At 40.8% G+C, this 17,400-nt stretch overlaps 2 protein-coding genes across 2 annotated transcripts; one reads left to right on the top strand and one right to left on the bottom strand.

Moving 5' to 3' along the window:
* Positions 1-1,043: 1,043 nt before the first annotated feature.
* zgc:113307 (uncharacterized protein LOC553753 homolog) lies at positions 1,044-7,219 on the bottom strand. The gene is made up of 5 exons (XM_044024544.1): positions 6,993-7,219; positions 5,386-5,719; positions 4,461-4,785; positions 4,004-4,321; positions 1,044-2,090 (listed from the first exon to the last, which is right to left on the bottom strand). Exons 2-5 carry the CDS (start codon positions 5,689-5,691, stop codon positions 1,939-1,941), a joined length of 1,101 nt encoding a protein of 366 aa, XP_043880479.1. The 5' UTR covers positions 5,692-5,719; positions 6,993-7,219; the 3' UTR covers positions 1,044-1,938.
* A 5,201-nt stretch (positions 7,220-12,420) lies between these two features.
* Positions 12,421-17,184, top strand: fmoda (fibromodulin a). Its single transcript, XM_044023220.1, has 6 exons — positions 12,421-12,489; positions 13,186-13,579; positions 15,018-15,140; positions 15,654-15,794; positions 15,862-16,129; positions 16,694-17,184. The coding sequence occupies exons 2-6, from the start codon at positions 13,208-13,210 to the stop codon at positions 16,843-16,845; spliced, it is 1,056 nt and encodes a 351-aa protein (XP_043879155.1). The 5' UTR covers positions 12,421-12,489; positions 13,186-13,207; the 3' UTR covers positions 16,846-17,184.
* Positions 17,185-17,400: the final 216 nt, after the last annotated feature.

The raw sequence follows: 17,400 nt of genomic DNA on the forward strand, positions 1-17,400 counted from the left end.
CAGTGCGTCAGACATGGTGTCACCTGGAAAATATGGCTTTCGTACACACACACACACACACACAAACACACACACAGGTCTGCGCAGCTAATCGTCCTAGGATGCAGACTGACTTCCATTCATTTTGGACAGCCTAAACAAAGCGTTGTCCCTAACCTTAACCATAACCACTTAATGCCTCTCCCTAACCTTAACCTAACCACACATGTATCTTACCAGAAAAGGACTTTGGTAGAGGTTGAAAGTAAAAATCTAAAGTAACTTTGTGATATGAAACATAATTAAGTTTTAGATGTAAAAGTATTCAAAAAGTGAGGAGTTGAATTGTGTGATGGTAGCTCAGTGGTTGTCTTTCAAATGGAAGGTTGTGTGTTCAATTCCTGGGTGTGGTGTGTGAATGGGTGAATGGCAAATGTGTAAAGCAGCTTAGAGTGAGAAAATATAAATAACAAAATACTAAATAAAAGTAAAGCACACTTGTAACACTTTTAGTACGTCAACTCTGTGAAGACAACATGTAGTTGACTATTTTTTTAAATGAAAGCAGCCTTTGACCCACCTGAGTTTTCCAAAATACATCACTCCTTTTAATATTCACACTTGTGTTGTTGTTACTGTAAATCACAGCTCTACTAGTCCACATTGACAGATTACTAGTAAATTATTAGATTAGTATTTTTTATTAGTGAAGCTAATTGGAATCTTTATCTATATTGTTTGCCATTGTTTATGTGTTGAATGCTTCCTCTATTTAATAAACTGAGATGATAAAACGCCAGATGTATTTGTTTGAATAAATCTGTGCATATTTTTTCAAGTTACTCACATATGTATATAAATTATTACACACCAGCATGTTGTTTAAACACCTGACTCTTTCTATATAGCAATTGTTAGACAAACAATTAAGAAGTTGTGGGTAATTGGGATTTTTGTTTTCCATGTCACAATAGAAAATGATACAATTTGTTTATTTTTGCCTTTTCCAAACATCATATTTCTTTTATTTAATGCGCACATAAAACAGACTGAGATTATTTGTTTGATTTGTTTTTATTCAGGCATTTTAAATATTCCACAGGCTTCATATTTGAATCACTGCTGGATTGCTCCTTACTGGTTTGTTGATTTTTTTTTAAATAAGTAACAATTTATAAAGAATCCAATTGAAAGCACTGGAAAAAAACACTTTACAAATGTTGGTCCATGTCAAACCTGTAGTAAGAGGCTGATTAAGCCTATCAGCTCCACATGACTGTCTCGCTCGGAGAGAGATAAAGAAATAGTCCCTCAGTCAGGTCTGATAGTTTTGCTTGACAGAGCTCACCAAACAGAGGCAGAATAATAGCATCATCAACCACAAAAATCAAAACATGTTCATATGACACGGAGCTCCAGAAGTGGACTGGTGTGGTGGTTTTACGCTGCCCAGCACACTGACTCAAGGAAAAGCTACTGAATTTTGCCATTCATACATATTTCCATTTGCTTTCAAGACAGCTCACTTTAACCAGAGCATATTATTCTGTAGAGTCATAAATGAGAGAGTTTGTCACAGTTCCTATTTGCTAATAACACACAGATGTACAACCCTGCTTCGGCTAAACTTTAAAAAAGACGGGATAAGAGGGAGAGAGAGAGAGACCCAAGGGAAAGTACTGGTGGTATGAAACATGTTTTGATCAGAAGGTTTGGCATTATGATAAAATGACACTGATTTAGTGTATGAGTTCAGCCTTTGGCATCTTTTGAAAGTCGGTTTTCTCTCCAGCGTCTGATGTGCGTCTACATATTGAAGACATAACAAGTTAGTCCTCCTCTCTGGTTTCAGGCTTAAGGCTGAGTTGTTTGAGTTCACAAAATAAAAAAACAAGTTGAGCTCTGTTTTTGCTTTGTAATTGGGGTTCGATCTGTATTATGCCGTAATTGTGGGCGGAGTCAGACGTAAATACTTTCAAGCACACGTAGACAGAAGATCCAGTCAGAAGGCAGCTGATGGTACAATATTCTGTTTCCGTCCAATCGCAGGATCTTCATTCTGGAGTAGGACAGAGGTCCCACCTCTCTGCAGAAACTAGTCATGTTGAACTCTGTGATAAACACATGGGAAACAGACCAGAGTGTTTTTATTTTTAGAAACCCATTATTCAACTGAGTGTCAGCCATTTCCTGATACTGTCATGTCAAAAAGATTGTATACTAAATCAATGCAGAGAGCTTTGATTTCATATCATGTACCATGTGCTTGACATGCAACAACCCTTTAATTACTTTTCTTATATGTGCAGTCTTTGAATGTCTCTTTTCTTGTCAGAGAGTCTGCATTTACCATTAGATGTCTCACAGGTGGTGTGGTAAAAGAAAAAAAGGGGAGGCGGAGGAAACCACAACACCCTCTTCTGGTTTCTCACTTCATTTTAGGAGTAGTTTCTCTTAACTCAGACTGTGGGCTTTGGAACAGGAAATCTAGCTGTGAGACTGCTAGCTAGACGATGAGGTGTGTGTTATTGTGGAAGAGCTTCGGCGTGCGTCTGTCTTGTTGGTACGTAGCCCAGCTGCTGTCTTCTGTCTCATACACTAAACTAGAGCACATATTTACTTTGCCAAAAATGCACTGGATCACTACTGGTGGATGGACCTGTGCAAAAACTATGTAGCTCCTGGCTACAAGGCTGCTGCAGTGTGGTATAAATCCTGTCAAAAAGCAGCCTGAGTGATGGAGAGCAGATAGTGAGAGTGAGTGTGTATAGGGAGACTGAAGAGGGGAACAGCATGTGCTTCTGGCTCTTGCACCTGAATCCAATACAGATGTTTTCATACCACTCTCCTCACTTCTTTCCACCAAAAAACCCACTTTCCTCTGTCCAACCACAAAAAATCCCCTCCCCCTTTATCTACCCCACCCTGTTTCACCTCTTTTTTATTGTCCCACTGATCCCAGCCCTCCTGTGTTCACACTGAGGGTCAGCTGTACTCAATGAGGCAGGGGCTGTTTTTGTGTCTTTATAATTCTTGTCACATTTCACTTCCTCACAGTCATGTTTGGGTGTCAGACCTCCCAAGATGGCTAACCACCCAACTCAGTAACACTGCAATTAAAAATGCATGACGCGAAAATGAGCATTTCCCAGAAATGAAGTCAGTGACACCTCTACACTCAAAGGTGACTGCATGCACATGCTAGTGTTAAAAAATAGATATCCATTTGAACCTTAAAGCAGTACTATGCAGGATTTATACACTAATTTAACAGCTTCTGAGTCATTGTGATAGTTAAATGGCTTGCTGTCTTCACTCCCCTACTGTCTGTTAGTGGAAGACCAGCCTTCTCAGAGTGCTGAGAATCAGGAGGTTTCGCAAAGTCTCCACTTTTGCGAGAAACATGTATTGCTTTACAGGTTGGACACACATGAGTAGACCTCAGACCGGCATTTTCCGAATAGTGAGAATTAAAAAATACAGAAGCATGCTAAATGGATGCTGTCTGGCATGGACATGGCTCCATGGCTTGTGTTTGCCAGCTCCGTTGAAAACAAATGCACATGGCCAGGAGAGGGAAAGGGAGGGGGGAGCGTCAGCTATAATTTTTTACAAAAGGGACGATAAAATGGCACACAATGGATTTATGAATATGTACTCCAAAACTGTAGGGGGTGGTCTGTAGAGAAAAAGGCAAACAGCTACTAGACTACCACTTTAAAATATACAGTCTTGAAGTGCAGAGAGTAAGTTGGCCTTAGATCCTCTGTGAAAATGGAGAACACGAGCAAACTTCTATCTACTACTTCTAACTTCAAGTCTACAGGCCCATCTGTTAGCTTAGCTGTTAGCTCAATCCGAGTGAAGCGCTGGAGGAGGCACCACACATGGACAGAGCACCAAGTGACCAACCATACATGATTAATATTTATAGTAATAATGATAATAATGTAATAATGTTGTCTCGTTTGTGTGTGAGTGTGCACATGTGGATGGGTGAAATATCTTTGAAGAAACACCTCACCTTGTATTTCATTGGCTTCCAGGTAGAGGTACTGCAAGGTGCTCGGGACTGTGGGGATGGTAGTTAGCTTATTGTATGAAAGGTCCAATTCCACCAAACTGGAGAAGTTGAAGACCCATGGGTGGAGGCCACCACTTAGCAAGCCACAGTGACTTAGACGTAGGTACTTAAGGTTGAGGAGCCCCTCAAAACTGTCGCTGTCCAGCCCAGAGAGAGAGTTGTTGGACAGATAGAGCTGTTGGACAGAAGAAGGTAAATGTCCCGGCACAGACGAGAACAAATTCCCACTTAGTTCTAACAGATTCAGACTGTCCAGACCTGCAAGACAATAGTAGAGGACAATAACACTCGTGGTCTTTTGCTTTAAGTGAAAAGGTACAAGACTGCACGTCATCTCAAGCATGTAAAGAGGTGCATGTTGTGCAGTATTAAGGAAGAAAATGACACATTGAACTACCTTTGAGGTCTCCCTCAGTGATGGTTTGCAGCCTGTTTCCCTGCAGCAGCAGCAGTGTCAGGTTATGCATGTTCTGGAAGGCTCCAGGGCTAATGCTGCTGATTTGGTTGTAGGCCAGTCGCAGCTGCTTGAGTCCTGCTGGCAGCCCACTAGGCACTGATTTGAGGTGGTTGTGGTTGGCAAAAAAGTACCTCAACTGGGTCTGGTTCTGTAGAGCCACTGAGTCCAGCTTATTGTTCTGCAGATTGTTGCGGTCCAGAATGAGCCAGTGCAACCCGGTAATGTTGGCCAGTACAGAAGTGGACAAGGATGTGATGTTGTTGCCCTGAGGATATGAGAAAAGTGCAACTCAACTGCATGCTAATGCAAATATCTAATCAGCCAATCACATGTCAAGAACTCAATGCATTTAGGCATGTGAACATAGTTAAGACCACCTGCTGAAGTTCAAACTGAGCATAAGACTGGTGAAGAATGATTGAAAACATGATTTAAATGAGTGGAATGGTTGATGGTGTCAGGTGGGCTGGTCAGAGTCTATCTACTGGGACTTTCGTGCAAAAAATATCACTAGGTTTTACAGAGAATGGTCTAATAAACAAAATAAATATTCAGTAAGTGGCAGTTTTCTGGGCAAAAACACTTTGTTGATGTCAGAGGAGAAAGGCCAGACTGGTTCCCAATGATATAATGACTTGCAACAGTAACTCAATGCAGCTAAGGTATGCAAAAGACAATTTCTGAATGTAATGTAAAACAGATGGGCTGCTGCAATGTTAGATCACACCAGGTGCCAATGCTGCCACTTTATTAGGTTTCTTGTGCACCCAATACAGTGGCCAGTGATAACAGTCCTGTGGAGGTCAGTCACTGTGGGATGTGGCTGACCATTGTAAAGATAAATCTTGCACAGTGTTTTTCTTACCTGTAGAAACAAGTATTGAGTTTTGTTTGGCAAGCTGTTTGGAACACTGGCCAAGCCTCTGTGGTCACAGTAGATTGCTGTGGGCCACTGGATGGGGCAGTCACATTGTTGTGGGCAGGCCTGCGGGTTGTTGGCTCTGAACCAGGCTGGGTCCATTCGCCCCTGCAGACTCAGCACGCTGGGCTCCCCCAGCAGGCGGTTAACCCACAGCGGAACACCTCCATAGTCCGAGTCAGCTACAACAGTGGCTGAGGCAGAGTTAAAAAACCACAGTAGCACCAACACAGCATGGCACAGGAGCACCATGGTGGAGTGGCTGGCGAGATATGCAATCCTGCAAAATACACGTCAATGTTAATTGACTAGAACATTATGAGCTTGTGAAAGATTTTTTTATTGTCTTCAATAGCTGGGGAACAGCCCTGTCAACTCTTAGAAAATTGCTTTAATGACATCACATGGGTGTCTTGGTTCTGGCATGGAAACACACTTTAACAAAAGGCCTGAGGGCACAGCGCTGCAGTCATTTACCAGACAGGAAGAGTTTAATGACCATGTGAACAAGGAGCCAGGGTTTTTGGAGCTTGACTCACTTGCAATTGTGTTGACAGTTGTAGCATTTATGCTAGCACCATGGCATTAGCGATAGAAGTATTGGTTGGTCAGGTTTAAAACAGTCATTGTTGACTTTTGCCGCTTTCCCGTGTGCAGTTCTTGCACTACTCGGCTCGACTCGACTCAGTTCGGTATCAGGCACATTGTTTTCCATTACTTCATAGTACCTCCTCAACGTGGGTGGTGTTGTCATAGCACAGCTGTGTGAAACAGCCTCGCTGTAATGAAGTTAACTTGAGTGTCCATATCAGTCTAGCTTTCCATGCATTCACGTGGTGGTGAGCATGTGCAGTGAGCATGTATCGTCCATGGGTTTGCATGAGATCCATGTGCACTGCTGCAGTCATCGGTGGGTGGACGATGACATTAATGTCACGCAGACAAATGCAGAAGGTATGAATCAACCCTAAGACCAACAGCGGGTCATCTTTAATTTCAAAGTTTTCTCTTCACAGTAAGTAGTCGCTTTAAGGTGTGCAGTACACTGGTTTATGGCCAATTACTTAAAAGACTAATGTTCCACACAGCAAATAATTTTTGTTGAACGGAAATTCAGAAATGTTTAAATGTTAATTAATGGAACAAACTTTAAATAACAATTTAATGTAATTAACCATTGTTTTAATGTTTGGTCAACCAAAGTCAAATTTTTAATTAAATTAAATTATTAAATGAATGGAACTTTGGCACAGGCCCCTACGTAGGTGCAGAAGAAGGAAGAGTATTTTGGTTACGGTTATACCGACAAACCAGGTATGCATAAAAGTACACTCATCAACACGATCACGCTCTGTTTAGAAAAAGATTTGCATCATCAGGAAAGTTTGACGTGATCAGCACGTTTGCTGCTTTCAGCCTTTCTTTCGTCATAGAGTGCACCACATGTTCAAGAGGTTGCCAAGAGATTAACTGTGTTATGCAATCAAGCCTCGATTATTGCCTGTTATGCCAGTTTCCAAGTTTTTACAGACAAGAAACAATCAGACACTTACCTGTTTAGTGGGAGCTGTGGAGCAAGGACACGTTGTCTTAAATTTTCCAGTGAAAATATGGAATAAACTGTGTGTCAACGTGTCTGTGAGTGTTTTCAGTGCAATGTTTACCCTCTGTCTGACACATTCTCCCTCTCCAAACACTGCCCACATCCCATACCCCAGACCTCCTCCATCATCTTTTCCCATTTTTCCCTTCTCACAGCAGCCCAGTTATAGTTCAACCCACATGTTGGTGGAAATGAGTTTGCTTGTACCATGGAGATGCACAAACAATACAAAGCAAGGCTGACAAGGACAGCTGAAAAGGGGAAAGGGACAAATCAAATGATGGCAACAGATCAGTTTGGACTCTGATGGAAACAATGAGAAAAATGTCTGTGTTTCTGAGAGAGAGAGAGAGAGAGAGAGAGAAAAGAGAGAGCGAGAGTCTACAGTATGTGGAGGCATTCAAGCCACAAAGTACCTGGGGAGCCAAAGAGACCATTCTGCGCGTGTATATTTGCCTTTGTGTGTCCATCTGTGTGTGTTTGACTGCCAGTGTGTGTGTGTGTGTGTGTGTGTGTGTGTGTGTGGGGGAATGTCTTGCAAGTATCTGAGCTGAGCAGAGGAAAACGTTTCCAGATTCCTCTCCCCCAAAATATACGAGGGAGCGCTGTGAGAGAAGAGGCAAGGTGGAGAAGGCAGGAGGGAATAAAGGGGTCAGTATTTCTTCAGCAGAGAATGAAAAGAGCGCCCTCTTGAAAAATCCTGCAAAATGACAATGGGGTTGAGCAAAATTTACAACATGAGTGCCTGTATGTGACTTCTTCTGTAGGTTGAAAAGGGTGATGGGGCGTTTTATTTTAACCATAATAGCAGTAAAACATGCTCACTTTGGTTTAGGAGAGTGGTTTAGACTGACAAAATCCATATGGTTCACAGGTACTTCGAATTAATGATACAAGAAATCAGGATTATTAATTCTGGACATCTTGGTGATAGATTGATATCAATGACAGTATCCACTGTTATCCATTTTCCACTCTGTCACAACATTTCCACCAAATTAAAGGAAAGAGTCACACCACGAGTGACACACTCAGACAAACAAAATGCCAATAAGTATTTAAAATAATGACACTAAAATAAGCCACCTCAGTTAAAGTCTACTGAGCTATTTGTGTCACATAGGCTTGTGCATGAACAGTTTATGGACGTGCACGAAAATATGCGTGGAGCAAACCGTGCGTGTGCATGTGCTGGAGTCTCTTCGGAGAAAGTATTTTGGTGCGAAGAAGATTCATTTGGTTTGTTAATGTCATTAATGATTAGATACGTTTTCTTGTCAAATGATAATGTTTAGTGAGTCATATTCTTTTCACAGAATTCTTCTTTTCAATGCTGAGGATGCCTTCAGGTGTTTCCTGCTTGGGACCTGGAAGACACAGAAGCTCCGAGAACAGCTGACAACTTGTTCCCACCTGTCCCAGTTACTCTGCTATGTCATGTGAACAGGGTTTGGAGTATTTCCTTTTTTTTTACTTTGTGTTTGAATGTGTCAATAGAAGCTGTTTGTGAAATATTATCAATAGTTCTAGAAGTTAGATGAAGCAGGTGTCTTTCACTACAGAACAAGGACTGGACTGCAGGTCTGTGAGGGAGACAGGTGCCACAGAGCTGGTATTTATCATTCTAGTGTCACACAAAGTTATGTAAAGGTTCTACCAAAAAACAGGTTATACCAAACGCATAATTCTTTAGAAAACACATGAAATATCGTCCTTATCTTACAGACTTTATCACTGTGAGCCCTGAGTCTGCTTTGCAGAATAACAGGTCTGCAGCAGAGTCTTTAAACAACTAAAATAATTCCCTTGTAATAAGAATAAAATATAATGCTTTGCAAAGGTTTATGTGGCCCAGTTTGGTCAACACCAACAGAACACACATACCAGGCAAATGCTTGAGGCCCTGAAAAAAAGGGGGTTCCCCTAATATGCAGCTCCCCACCCTTATACCCAAACCCTCCCCCCTTTTGACTGGTGGGAGGAACAGTGAGAAAACACACTGTCCAACACGAGCCATGTCTAGACTGACCTGCAAGTGGCAGTAACGAGCCCCTCATTATTGAAGCCTGCTGGAATGAAATAAGAGGTGTGAAGGGCCCCAATTAGCCTCTTTGCCTGGGGCCCCCCAAGAGTCTAGGATCGCCTCTGCAGATACCCGTCCCCAGCCTGAGGAGAGGGAGGCGATAAAGAGGTTTTCAGTCATATCATGATCTTCATAAGCAAATTGAAGTGTTTTTTTATCAAAATAAAAAACAAACAATCTGATATGTGTCTGCTGCTTGTCTCCCAATGGTACAAAATTGCAGATGGTGCTCTGTGTTTAATAGGTTTCGTTTCTCCCCCGTCGTCTGCTCTCTGCATGTCCTCTCATTGACACTAGAGGGCTTCATTTCACCAGGAATCAGCTGCATATACAAGCTTGTTACAGGTTTACCACTTTTCCTTTGTCATGTCATGTCATTCAGCAAATTAAGAAGTGAATTCCTCGTCCAAACTGTTATTTTTGTAGGACATCATTTTCTTTTTCATGCATATTCATTCTTAAGATTATTATTTTTAGAATTCACCTCAAGTGAATGAGACTTTAAAGCTGATTATCTTTTTTGTTATTGGAGCAAGGTTATTCTGTCACTACCCTAGAGTTTCACTAGAACCACAGTGTGAGCGTGGCACAGAACTCGAGATCCTGCAGCTTATTGCATCTTCGACCACTGGGTCACCAGGGCACGCTACAGTATATCATTTTCAGTGTACCACAGCTAATTAAACACTGGCATAATCATACATTTTGACATGGTGACACCAGGATCAAGTCAAAACTCATAATTAATGTGGTTACCAACATTGATATATATATATAAAACTGCATTTTCTTTTTATCTGTCTGAGGAAAAGGATGAGAAGCTTTGTGTGTAATCATGAACATCTGTGTGAGATTTGAAGTGTGGGTGTGTGTTGACATCTGCTTTCTATCGCCTGGTTTATGCTGCCCCTTTGCCCCGGGATACCACGGTTCAAGTTACCTTAGGACCATGGATTACTTAAACCAGTTCTGTGTGCATTATCACTATATGAATGTTTGTTATGTGTGTGATGTTTTGGTGTGAACGAACAACCCTTGACGGCTGAGCTGGTAGTTGCAGGGTGTGTGTTTATGCTTTTATCCTCATCGTCATTACAGGATTAAGGCTTGATGGATGGTTCATCTATTGATTCGTTTGGTGTGTACATTTAAGGTTCGAGGTTTTTTGCAGGTTTTCATTTAACTCTTAACGGGATCTTCCCGAAATGTGACAATGCAATTTCCTGACTGAAATTTCCTGACATTCCTGTGAGGAGTTATTGGCTTCAGTGGAAAGGGCTCGCTCCTCTGATCTTCTGATCTCTGCTCATGACCCAGACAGGACTGGGGGGTGGGTCATGGATGGTGATACAGATGAGGGGGTTGGGTGTGTTTTTGGAAGTCCTGGTCACTCTCCTGCCACTCTTTCAGCTTTCTTTGTGTTTCCCATGTATCGTATTTGTTTCACAGACACTACAGCTGAGTTTATGCACTAAAACAGTCCTTGCATTAACCTGCGCATGGCTTTATAAAATTGTCATCAATCATGACTCAGGGGTCAGAGTTCACCCTGGTTCAGTTCATACATTAAACAGTTCCTTGGATTTGTTGACAGAGAAATAACACTGAAAAAATAAGTCCACATTACACATATTCTTGTTTATTGTCATGCATTGTGCATGTGCTGCACACTGATGCCTGCAGATACATAAAAAAAAGAAAAAACAGTGCTGTCTTCTAATGATGCAGCTGCAGAAGGCGGCGATGAAAAGAAATCCTTTGAAACATCTAATCGAAAGTGCCAATTACTTCACTACAGTGCTCTTTGAATCTTACAGATGTTTTTAATTTGTATATTTAATAAAGGGTTGTAAAATGTGTGTTAGCACAAGAGAGTTAGTTGCAGAGAGTAAAGTGTTTTGGGAGTTTTTTGTGAAGATGGGAGATTACAGTGTGTTAATTATAAAAAAAAATTAAATTTTTGCCAAAGGAAACTAATGTCACCTAAATCTTACACACTGGACCTTTAAATCAAACAGAAGTAACCCATACAACGACCTGTCTTCTTTTATTTTGTACAAAGAAAAGCATGGAGTTACATTTTTAACTCGTGTTATCCTCTGCTCACGCTCCTGTCTCTAAATGTACAGACATTTGAGTCGTAATGACCTACTTGTATAATTCTTGGCAAGAGAGTGAGTTAGCTCCAAGTCAAAGACAATGGACCTCGGCACTGGAAATACCATACAATGATGAAGACAATACTCTACAGATAAACATATGGAACAAGTCTGTGGATTTATAGTCAACATTACATAGCACATCAGAACAAAGCAGCAGATGTGTTACTTTTTATGCAGAGAGAACATATGTTGAGTAATTCAATGCACAGAGTAAAACCACATTTCCAGAGAAACCGAACATACAATGGAGAAGGAGGGGGAGAGAGAGAGAGAGAGAGAGAGAGGGTGAGTGAAAACCCCTGTTTCAGATGAAGCTCATGTCTGGGAGAAGATGCAGAGGCAGGAAGAGGCCCACATTATGAGCAAACAGACATCACGCGAAGAGTGTCACACATGGTTCCATTTAACCCTTGACAACATGTGAAAAGTTCAATCCATCCACAAGTCTTTTGCTTTGGCCCAGAGAGTTTCGCTAAGTGGTCAAAAAAATTGAACACAACAGTAGATAACAGTTTTGTTATCCACCCAAACAATGCTTGCATGATGCTTATGATACAATACACATACAGTATATACTATATAATGACAATAAAAGGAATTGGTGCAAGTTTTGAAACATGTTTTTATTTGATTTGACCTCAGGTCATCAACGACCATGGATGGCAAATTCAATTTAATTAAATGTTATTTTTATAGTGTCAAAACATGACATACATTATCTCAAGGCACTGACATAGTAAGGCAGAAACTTTACTTTACTTTATATTCATTATAGAGAAGAGAAACACAACAGTTCACACAATAAGCAAGCACTAGGCTAACTGGGCTCAAAGACGTGCAGCATCTGCAGAGACTAAATGACATTGCTCACTTTTAGAAGAAAAGATTGAAAATTATAAAGAAAGCATTGCTTTTTCGTTCAGAGGGATTTCATGAACTGCACACAGATGGAAAAACTGGGGGGTGTGGGGTGCACTGGGCTGTGCCTGACTGAACAAAATGGGGTACAGGAGGGTGGATTATGGGGTGGAAGGAACCAACAGAAAAAGAATGGAGAGGGGTGGAGAGGGGGATGGCAGAATGGGAAGGAGAGCAGGGAGGGGATGAAAGATTTTTACAAAGTGATTGTCCGAGTCCCCTGCACTCCTGAGCGCACTCTGAGAGAGAGAGGGGGGACAAAGAGGGTCAGTCTCTCTATACAGGTAGGTGTGTGTGTGTGCGTGTGTGTGTGTGTGTTAATATGTGCATGCATGTGCATGAACATGTGTCTGTCTACATGCTATCTCTGTATGAAACCTTATAGGTGAAAAATAAACACATGATGATAGAGTCAAATGTTTTTGAGGGGAACTTTTTTTTCTTTTGCAAAATCAGGGGGTCATTATTGGATATTTTCCCACAATTGTGTAGCAGCAGTGAGATCTATTTACAAAGGTGGTATTCATGGTCTTCATGGCTTTTCCTTTTTTTCCTCACTGAATTAAGATGTTTAAGAATGTGCCTCTCTGCGGGCAGTTACATTACACAACAAGGTCAGTGCCTATGCTGAACTTTTGACTCAACATAACATGATAAGACCATGCGATAGAGGATATTCTTCTTTTTTATCCTTTACATACATATATATATATATATATATATATATATATATATATATATATATATATGTATATATATATACACACAGTATATCTTGATGGACATTTGATCAGTTTATTTAGGTAAATCCTGTACCTATATATGAAGGAACTTAAATATACACTTACAAACTGTATCTGTTTCAAAATACTTAACAACTAAGTATCTGTGTCTTTATTTCAGTTATAGTTCAATGTCTATACTGAACTTTTGGACTTGAAATGATAATTTTGTTGATTTTTTAATGGTCTTCATTTCAGTAAGATCCCAAAGAACAACTTTATGACTCCGACCATGCGTCTGGTGATTGTCGTCCTGTCTGCCCTGCTTCCACTCTCTCTCTCCCATGGACGAGACCCTTTGTCTTGGCTGTACGGCCGACAGAGCCAAGGATACTTTGCCTCCCTGCAGGCGGACATGGCAAGTCGGTGGTGTCCCGATGAGTGTGACTGCCCCCCCGCCTTTCCTATAGCCATGTACTGTGATGGCCGGGGTCTGACAGCCATGCCATCCATTCCCTCACATATCAAATACTTGTACCTTCAAAACAACGCCATCACTGCAGTGTCTGACTCCGCCCTGATGAATGCGACCAACCTAGTGTGGCTTATGATGCACCACAACCAGCTGACATCTGAGGCCATTGGCAAGAAGGTAAATCTGCATCTGGTCTTAGTCAAGTCCAGACACACACAAGCTCAGCAGGGAAGCTGATGTTAAATGACCGTCATATGGCTGACATGTGGCCAACAGTTTGTGTCAGTTAAAAAGGAAAAGTAATAATAGTACGGCAGTGTGTGCCAAGAGTGAAATGGGATTTATTTTAATGTCATTTCAATTTTTATTTAAAGAAATTAAATAGTATGTGTAAGGGCCAGACAAAAAAAACCAAAACAGTTTCTTAAGTCCAAGATTTGTAATTTTCCACCAGCAGTAAATGCAAACAAGAAAAACAAAGTAAGGTGAAGACAAATAACTAATAAAATAGGTCAAACACTGGGCTATGCCACAGAAAACCTGTTACCCTGGCAGCAAAAAGGCTGTGGCTCCTATTTAGTAAAACAACAATTAAGGAATCAATTGACCAAAATCAGAATTTAAAGAATTACACAAACTATGCTGAACAAATATACGGTGTAAATATTATCCAAAATATTTAGACAGTTAAAATATGGAAAGTTAAACATAAACATTCTCCAAAACCCCCCTCCAAACTGCACACGGCACATTCCATCAAGAACCTGCCATAAAAGGACTTCTCTAGGGTGCGCAGTCAAGAGAAAAGGTGCGAAACAAAGGAAACATATTTTAAAAAGACATGATGTTGTCATTACCTTTTGTTTTCCTTTTCATGCTACAAACAAAAAGTGGCAGATTTTTTTGGTCAAAAGAGACAACAACATTGTGCTAGTAAAGCGAGACAACAGCAAACAGGTTGGACCATGACTGAAAACATAATACGAATAGTTTCAGATGACAGGTTTACATCTCTCTTGTGCCCACTCACCTCTCCACTGCTGATGCTGTAATCCACACACACTCTCACGCTCAGGTCTGATATTATTGCTTGACATTCTTTGCCTTTGTGCATCAAACAGTATATTAATCCAACCACTTTCTACCAATTTATCCTCCACATGAGGGTTGTGGATGTCGGGAGGAAGTTTGAGTGCCGAATCCACTCATGACAGTGGTAAATTTAACTCTTTTGTTGTTAATTTAACACTTAAAAAGTTCATTTCAAACTTCTATTAAACCTTTATTTAACACTGCTCTATACTGAATTTAGTCCTAAACTGATCTGGTGTTCATTTTCTCTTACTTTAACACAGTACATTTTACAGTGCACTGGAAGAACATGCAAACTCCACAGAGAAAACCCCTCGATTGCTGTGTAGCTACAATGCTAGCCACTGTATCACTGTGTGGCCCCCCCAGTATATTAATGTTCTGCAAATATCTGATTCTTAGAACGCTAATACCCTCTCAATTTGTGAGGAATTATAAATTATAAATATTTAGATCATTCATTTCAATTCTGTTGTTAAATTTGCTGTCATACAGATGTTGCTGATTCTCCACATTGTTTTAGGCATTTCTGAATTTGGAGCAACTGGAGCGTGTCTATCTACAGCACAACAATTTGACCAGCATTCCTTCCAACCTTCCTCGCTCTCTGCGAGACCTGAGACTCAATCACAACAAGATTGAAAAGGTAAAAATCTCTATGCTTGCCGCTTTGATGAATAAAGGACCTGAGGTTTTAAAATGCAGGTTTTCTTGTGGTTCCCAGAGTCTGTAAGAGTAGAATTGGAGGCAGAGCCTTCAGTTACCAGGCTCCTCTCCTGTGGAACCAGCTCCCAGTGTCTGTTCGGAAGCGGACACTCTCTCTGTATTTAAAGTTACGCATACAACCTTGCTCTTTTATTAAGCTAATAGTTAAAGCATCTCTTATGTTGCTGTAGTCCTAGACTACTGGGGGGAATTCTATGGTGCACTCACACTCACTCTCTCACACTCAGGGTATGAATATGACTTCATTATATGTCATTAACCTTGATCTTTCTCGCCCTAGTTTGTGTCTGTCTTTCTATCCTTCCTGTTCTCTCTCTCTCTCTCTCTCTCAGGCTGCAGGAACCAGATCCACTTTTGAGGCTACTATTATTATTATCACTGGCAGGCATATTATTTTCGTTATTATTACAATACTGTATAATGGTTTGTGTAGGTAACACCAGTAGACCTAGAAGGAATGGACAACCTCACTATCCTGTATCTTCATGATAATGTGGTCACGGACATGAGCACATCACTGAAGGCCCTGACATCTCTTACAATGCTGGATATCAGTAGCAACCAATTGACAAAGGTGAGGTTTTGCTTATGTCCAATTTAATAGACAGTCCGTTGACAATCATTTCATGAAATGATCCCAGGTCCCAGAGTCCCTGCCTGAAAATCTGCACCAGCTCTACTTGGAGTTCAATTCCATTGACTCTGTACCAGAGGGATTCCTAAATCGTTTCACACAGCTGCAGTATGTCAGGATGTCCCACAACCAGATAAAAGACAACGGGATCCCTCCCAACACCTTTAATGTGACTGGGCTGGTGGAGCTCGACCTGAGCTTCAACAAACTGGAGAGAATCCCACTTGTGAGCGCCACACTGCAACATCTCTATCTGCAGGCAAACCAGATCAAAGGTAAAAGTTTTTTTTCAAAATGTCAAAAATACACTGTTTACTCAAAATGGTTACGCTCTGGACTTTATGGACAAACATGTCCTCATTGGAATGTATTAAATCCAGACTGTCCTCCAGAGTAACGTACATATAGGAATTACGACCTATGTTTACGTTTTCAAAACCAGCACCCCTAGTGGTTGTACACATGACAGCAATCTGGTACCTTGCATGTGGTATCTAGTGTATCTAGCAAATGCTCCAAAAGACAAATGCAAATCTTAAGTGTCCTCTAACTCAAACAAACAATAGGGTGTTCCACCACCGCAAACAACTGATAGGGTTGTTTGAGTTGAAGGACAGGCTCCAACTAGAGTAGAATGCTTGTCTCGGTATGTGTGCATCTCTGTGACACTGATTATTATAGGTAAAATCAATCATGTTTCGTTATATTTATTCTCATTAAAAGCAGTGCATTATGTAAACCAAGGGTTAAAATCCCTGGTTAGTAAAAAAAGAAGCATTAAGAATCATAACACTGTAAGCATCTCTTACTCTGTCTCCTTCCTTGCTTGTTGGCTGTAGAGTTCACTCTGGGAAGTTTCTGCAGTGCTGTGGATGTGACCAGCTTCTCCAAACTGCTGACGCTGCGATTGGACGGGAACGAGATCAGTCGTGAGGACATTCCTTCAGATTCATCCCAGTGTTTGCGGATGGCTTCCACCATTGAGGTCTAACTGTGTGAGCCACGCAGTCTGCCCACAAACACATAAACATACAAAGTCACAAACTTGTGCCATATTGTAAAACATATCTGTTTTTTTTAGCGAGTCAAAATCAAATTGTAGCAGGGATGATGATTTCATTTCGAGGTGGCACATATTAAATCCACCAATCACAGCATATATGAGTAAACAAGACTTTCAACATCACTAAACAGTTGTTGAAAATGGTGCCATTGATCTTAATTCTGGTTAAATTACAATGAATTAACCTTGAAAATGATCATACATAGTGATGAGGTATATGATGATTTTTGTTTAGCATTAAAAATAACCTATCGCTGAGGATCATAACATCTTGTCTTCTCTTTTTATTGAAACTCTAAAAATTCTTCTTCTTCAAATGAATGGCATTTTTGAGGCCCTGGTCATACCCCCAAATCTCACCAATTTTTGCAAATAATTAGCACTGAAAATAACTAGTACCGCAAGCGGTAAATGAACAGGAGATGAGCATGAGCATATAATCATTAAAACCTATTCTTTTTGTGGGTTAACATCCATTTAAAT

Source organism: Solea senegalensis, linkage group LG4 (assembly GCF_019176455.1).
Source record: "Solea senegalensis isolate Sse05_10M linkage group LG4, IFAPA_SoseM_1, whole genome shotgun sequence".
In the NCBI taxonomy this organism is placed as follows: Eukaryota; Metazoa; Chordata; class Actinopteri; order Pleuronectiformes; family Soleidae; genus Solea; species Solea senegalensis.

Excerpts from the sequence above, each read along its gene's own strand:
- zgc:113307 (XM_044024544.1), bottom strand. The coding sequence starts at position 5,691 with ATGGTGCTCCTGTGCCATGCTGTGTTGGTGCTACTGTGGTTTTTTAAC. Across the intron at positions 4,322-4,460 it reads CACTGAGGGAGACCTCAAAG|GTCTGGACAGTCTGAATCTG; the intron begins GTAGTTCAATGT and ends ATTGTCTTGCAG. Across the intron at positions 2,091-4,003 it reads GGAAGCCAATGAAATACAAG|AGTTCAACATGACTAGTTTC; the intron begins GTGAGGTGTTTC and ends TGTTTATCACAG.
- fmoda (XM_044023220.1), top strand. The coding sequence starts at position 13,208 with ATGACTCCGACCATGCGTCTGGTGATTGTCGTCCTGTCTGCCCTGCTT. Across the intron at positions 13,580-15,017 it reads CTGAGGCCATTGGCAAGAAG|GCATTTCTGAATTTGGAGCA; the intron begins GTAAATCTGCAT and ends ACATTGTTTTAG. Across the intron at positions 15,141-15,653 it reads ATCACAACAAGATTGAAAAG|GTAACACCAGTAGACCTAGA; the intron begins GTAAAAATCTCT and ends TGGTTTGTGTAG.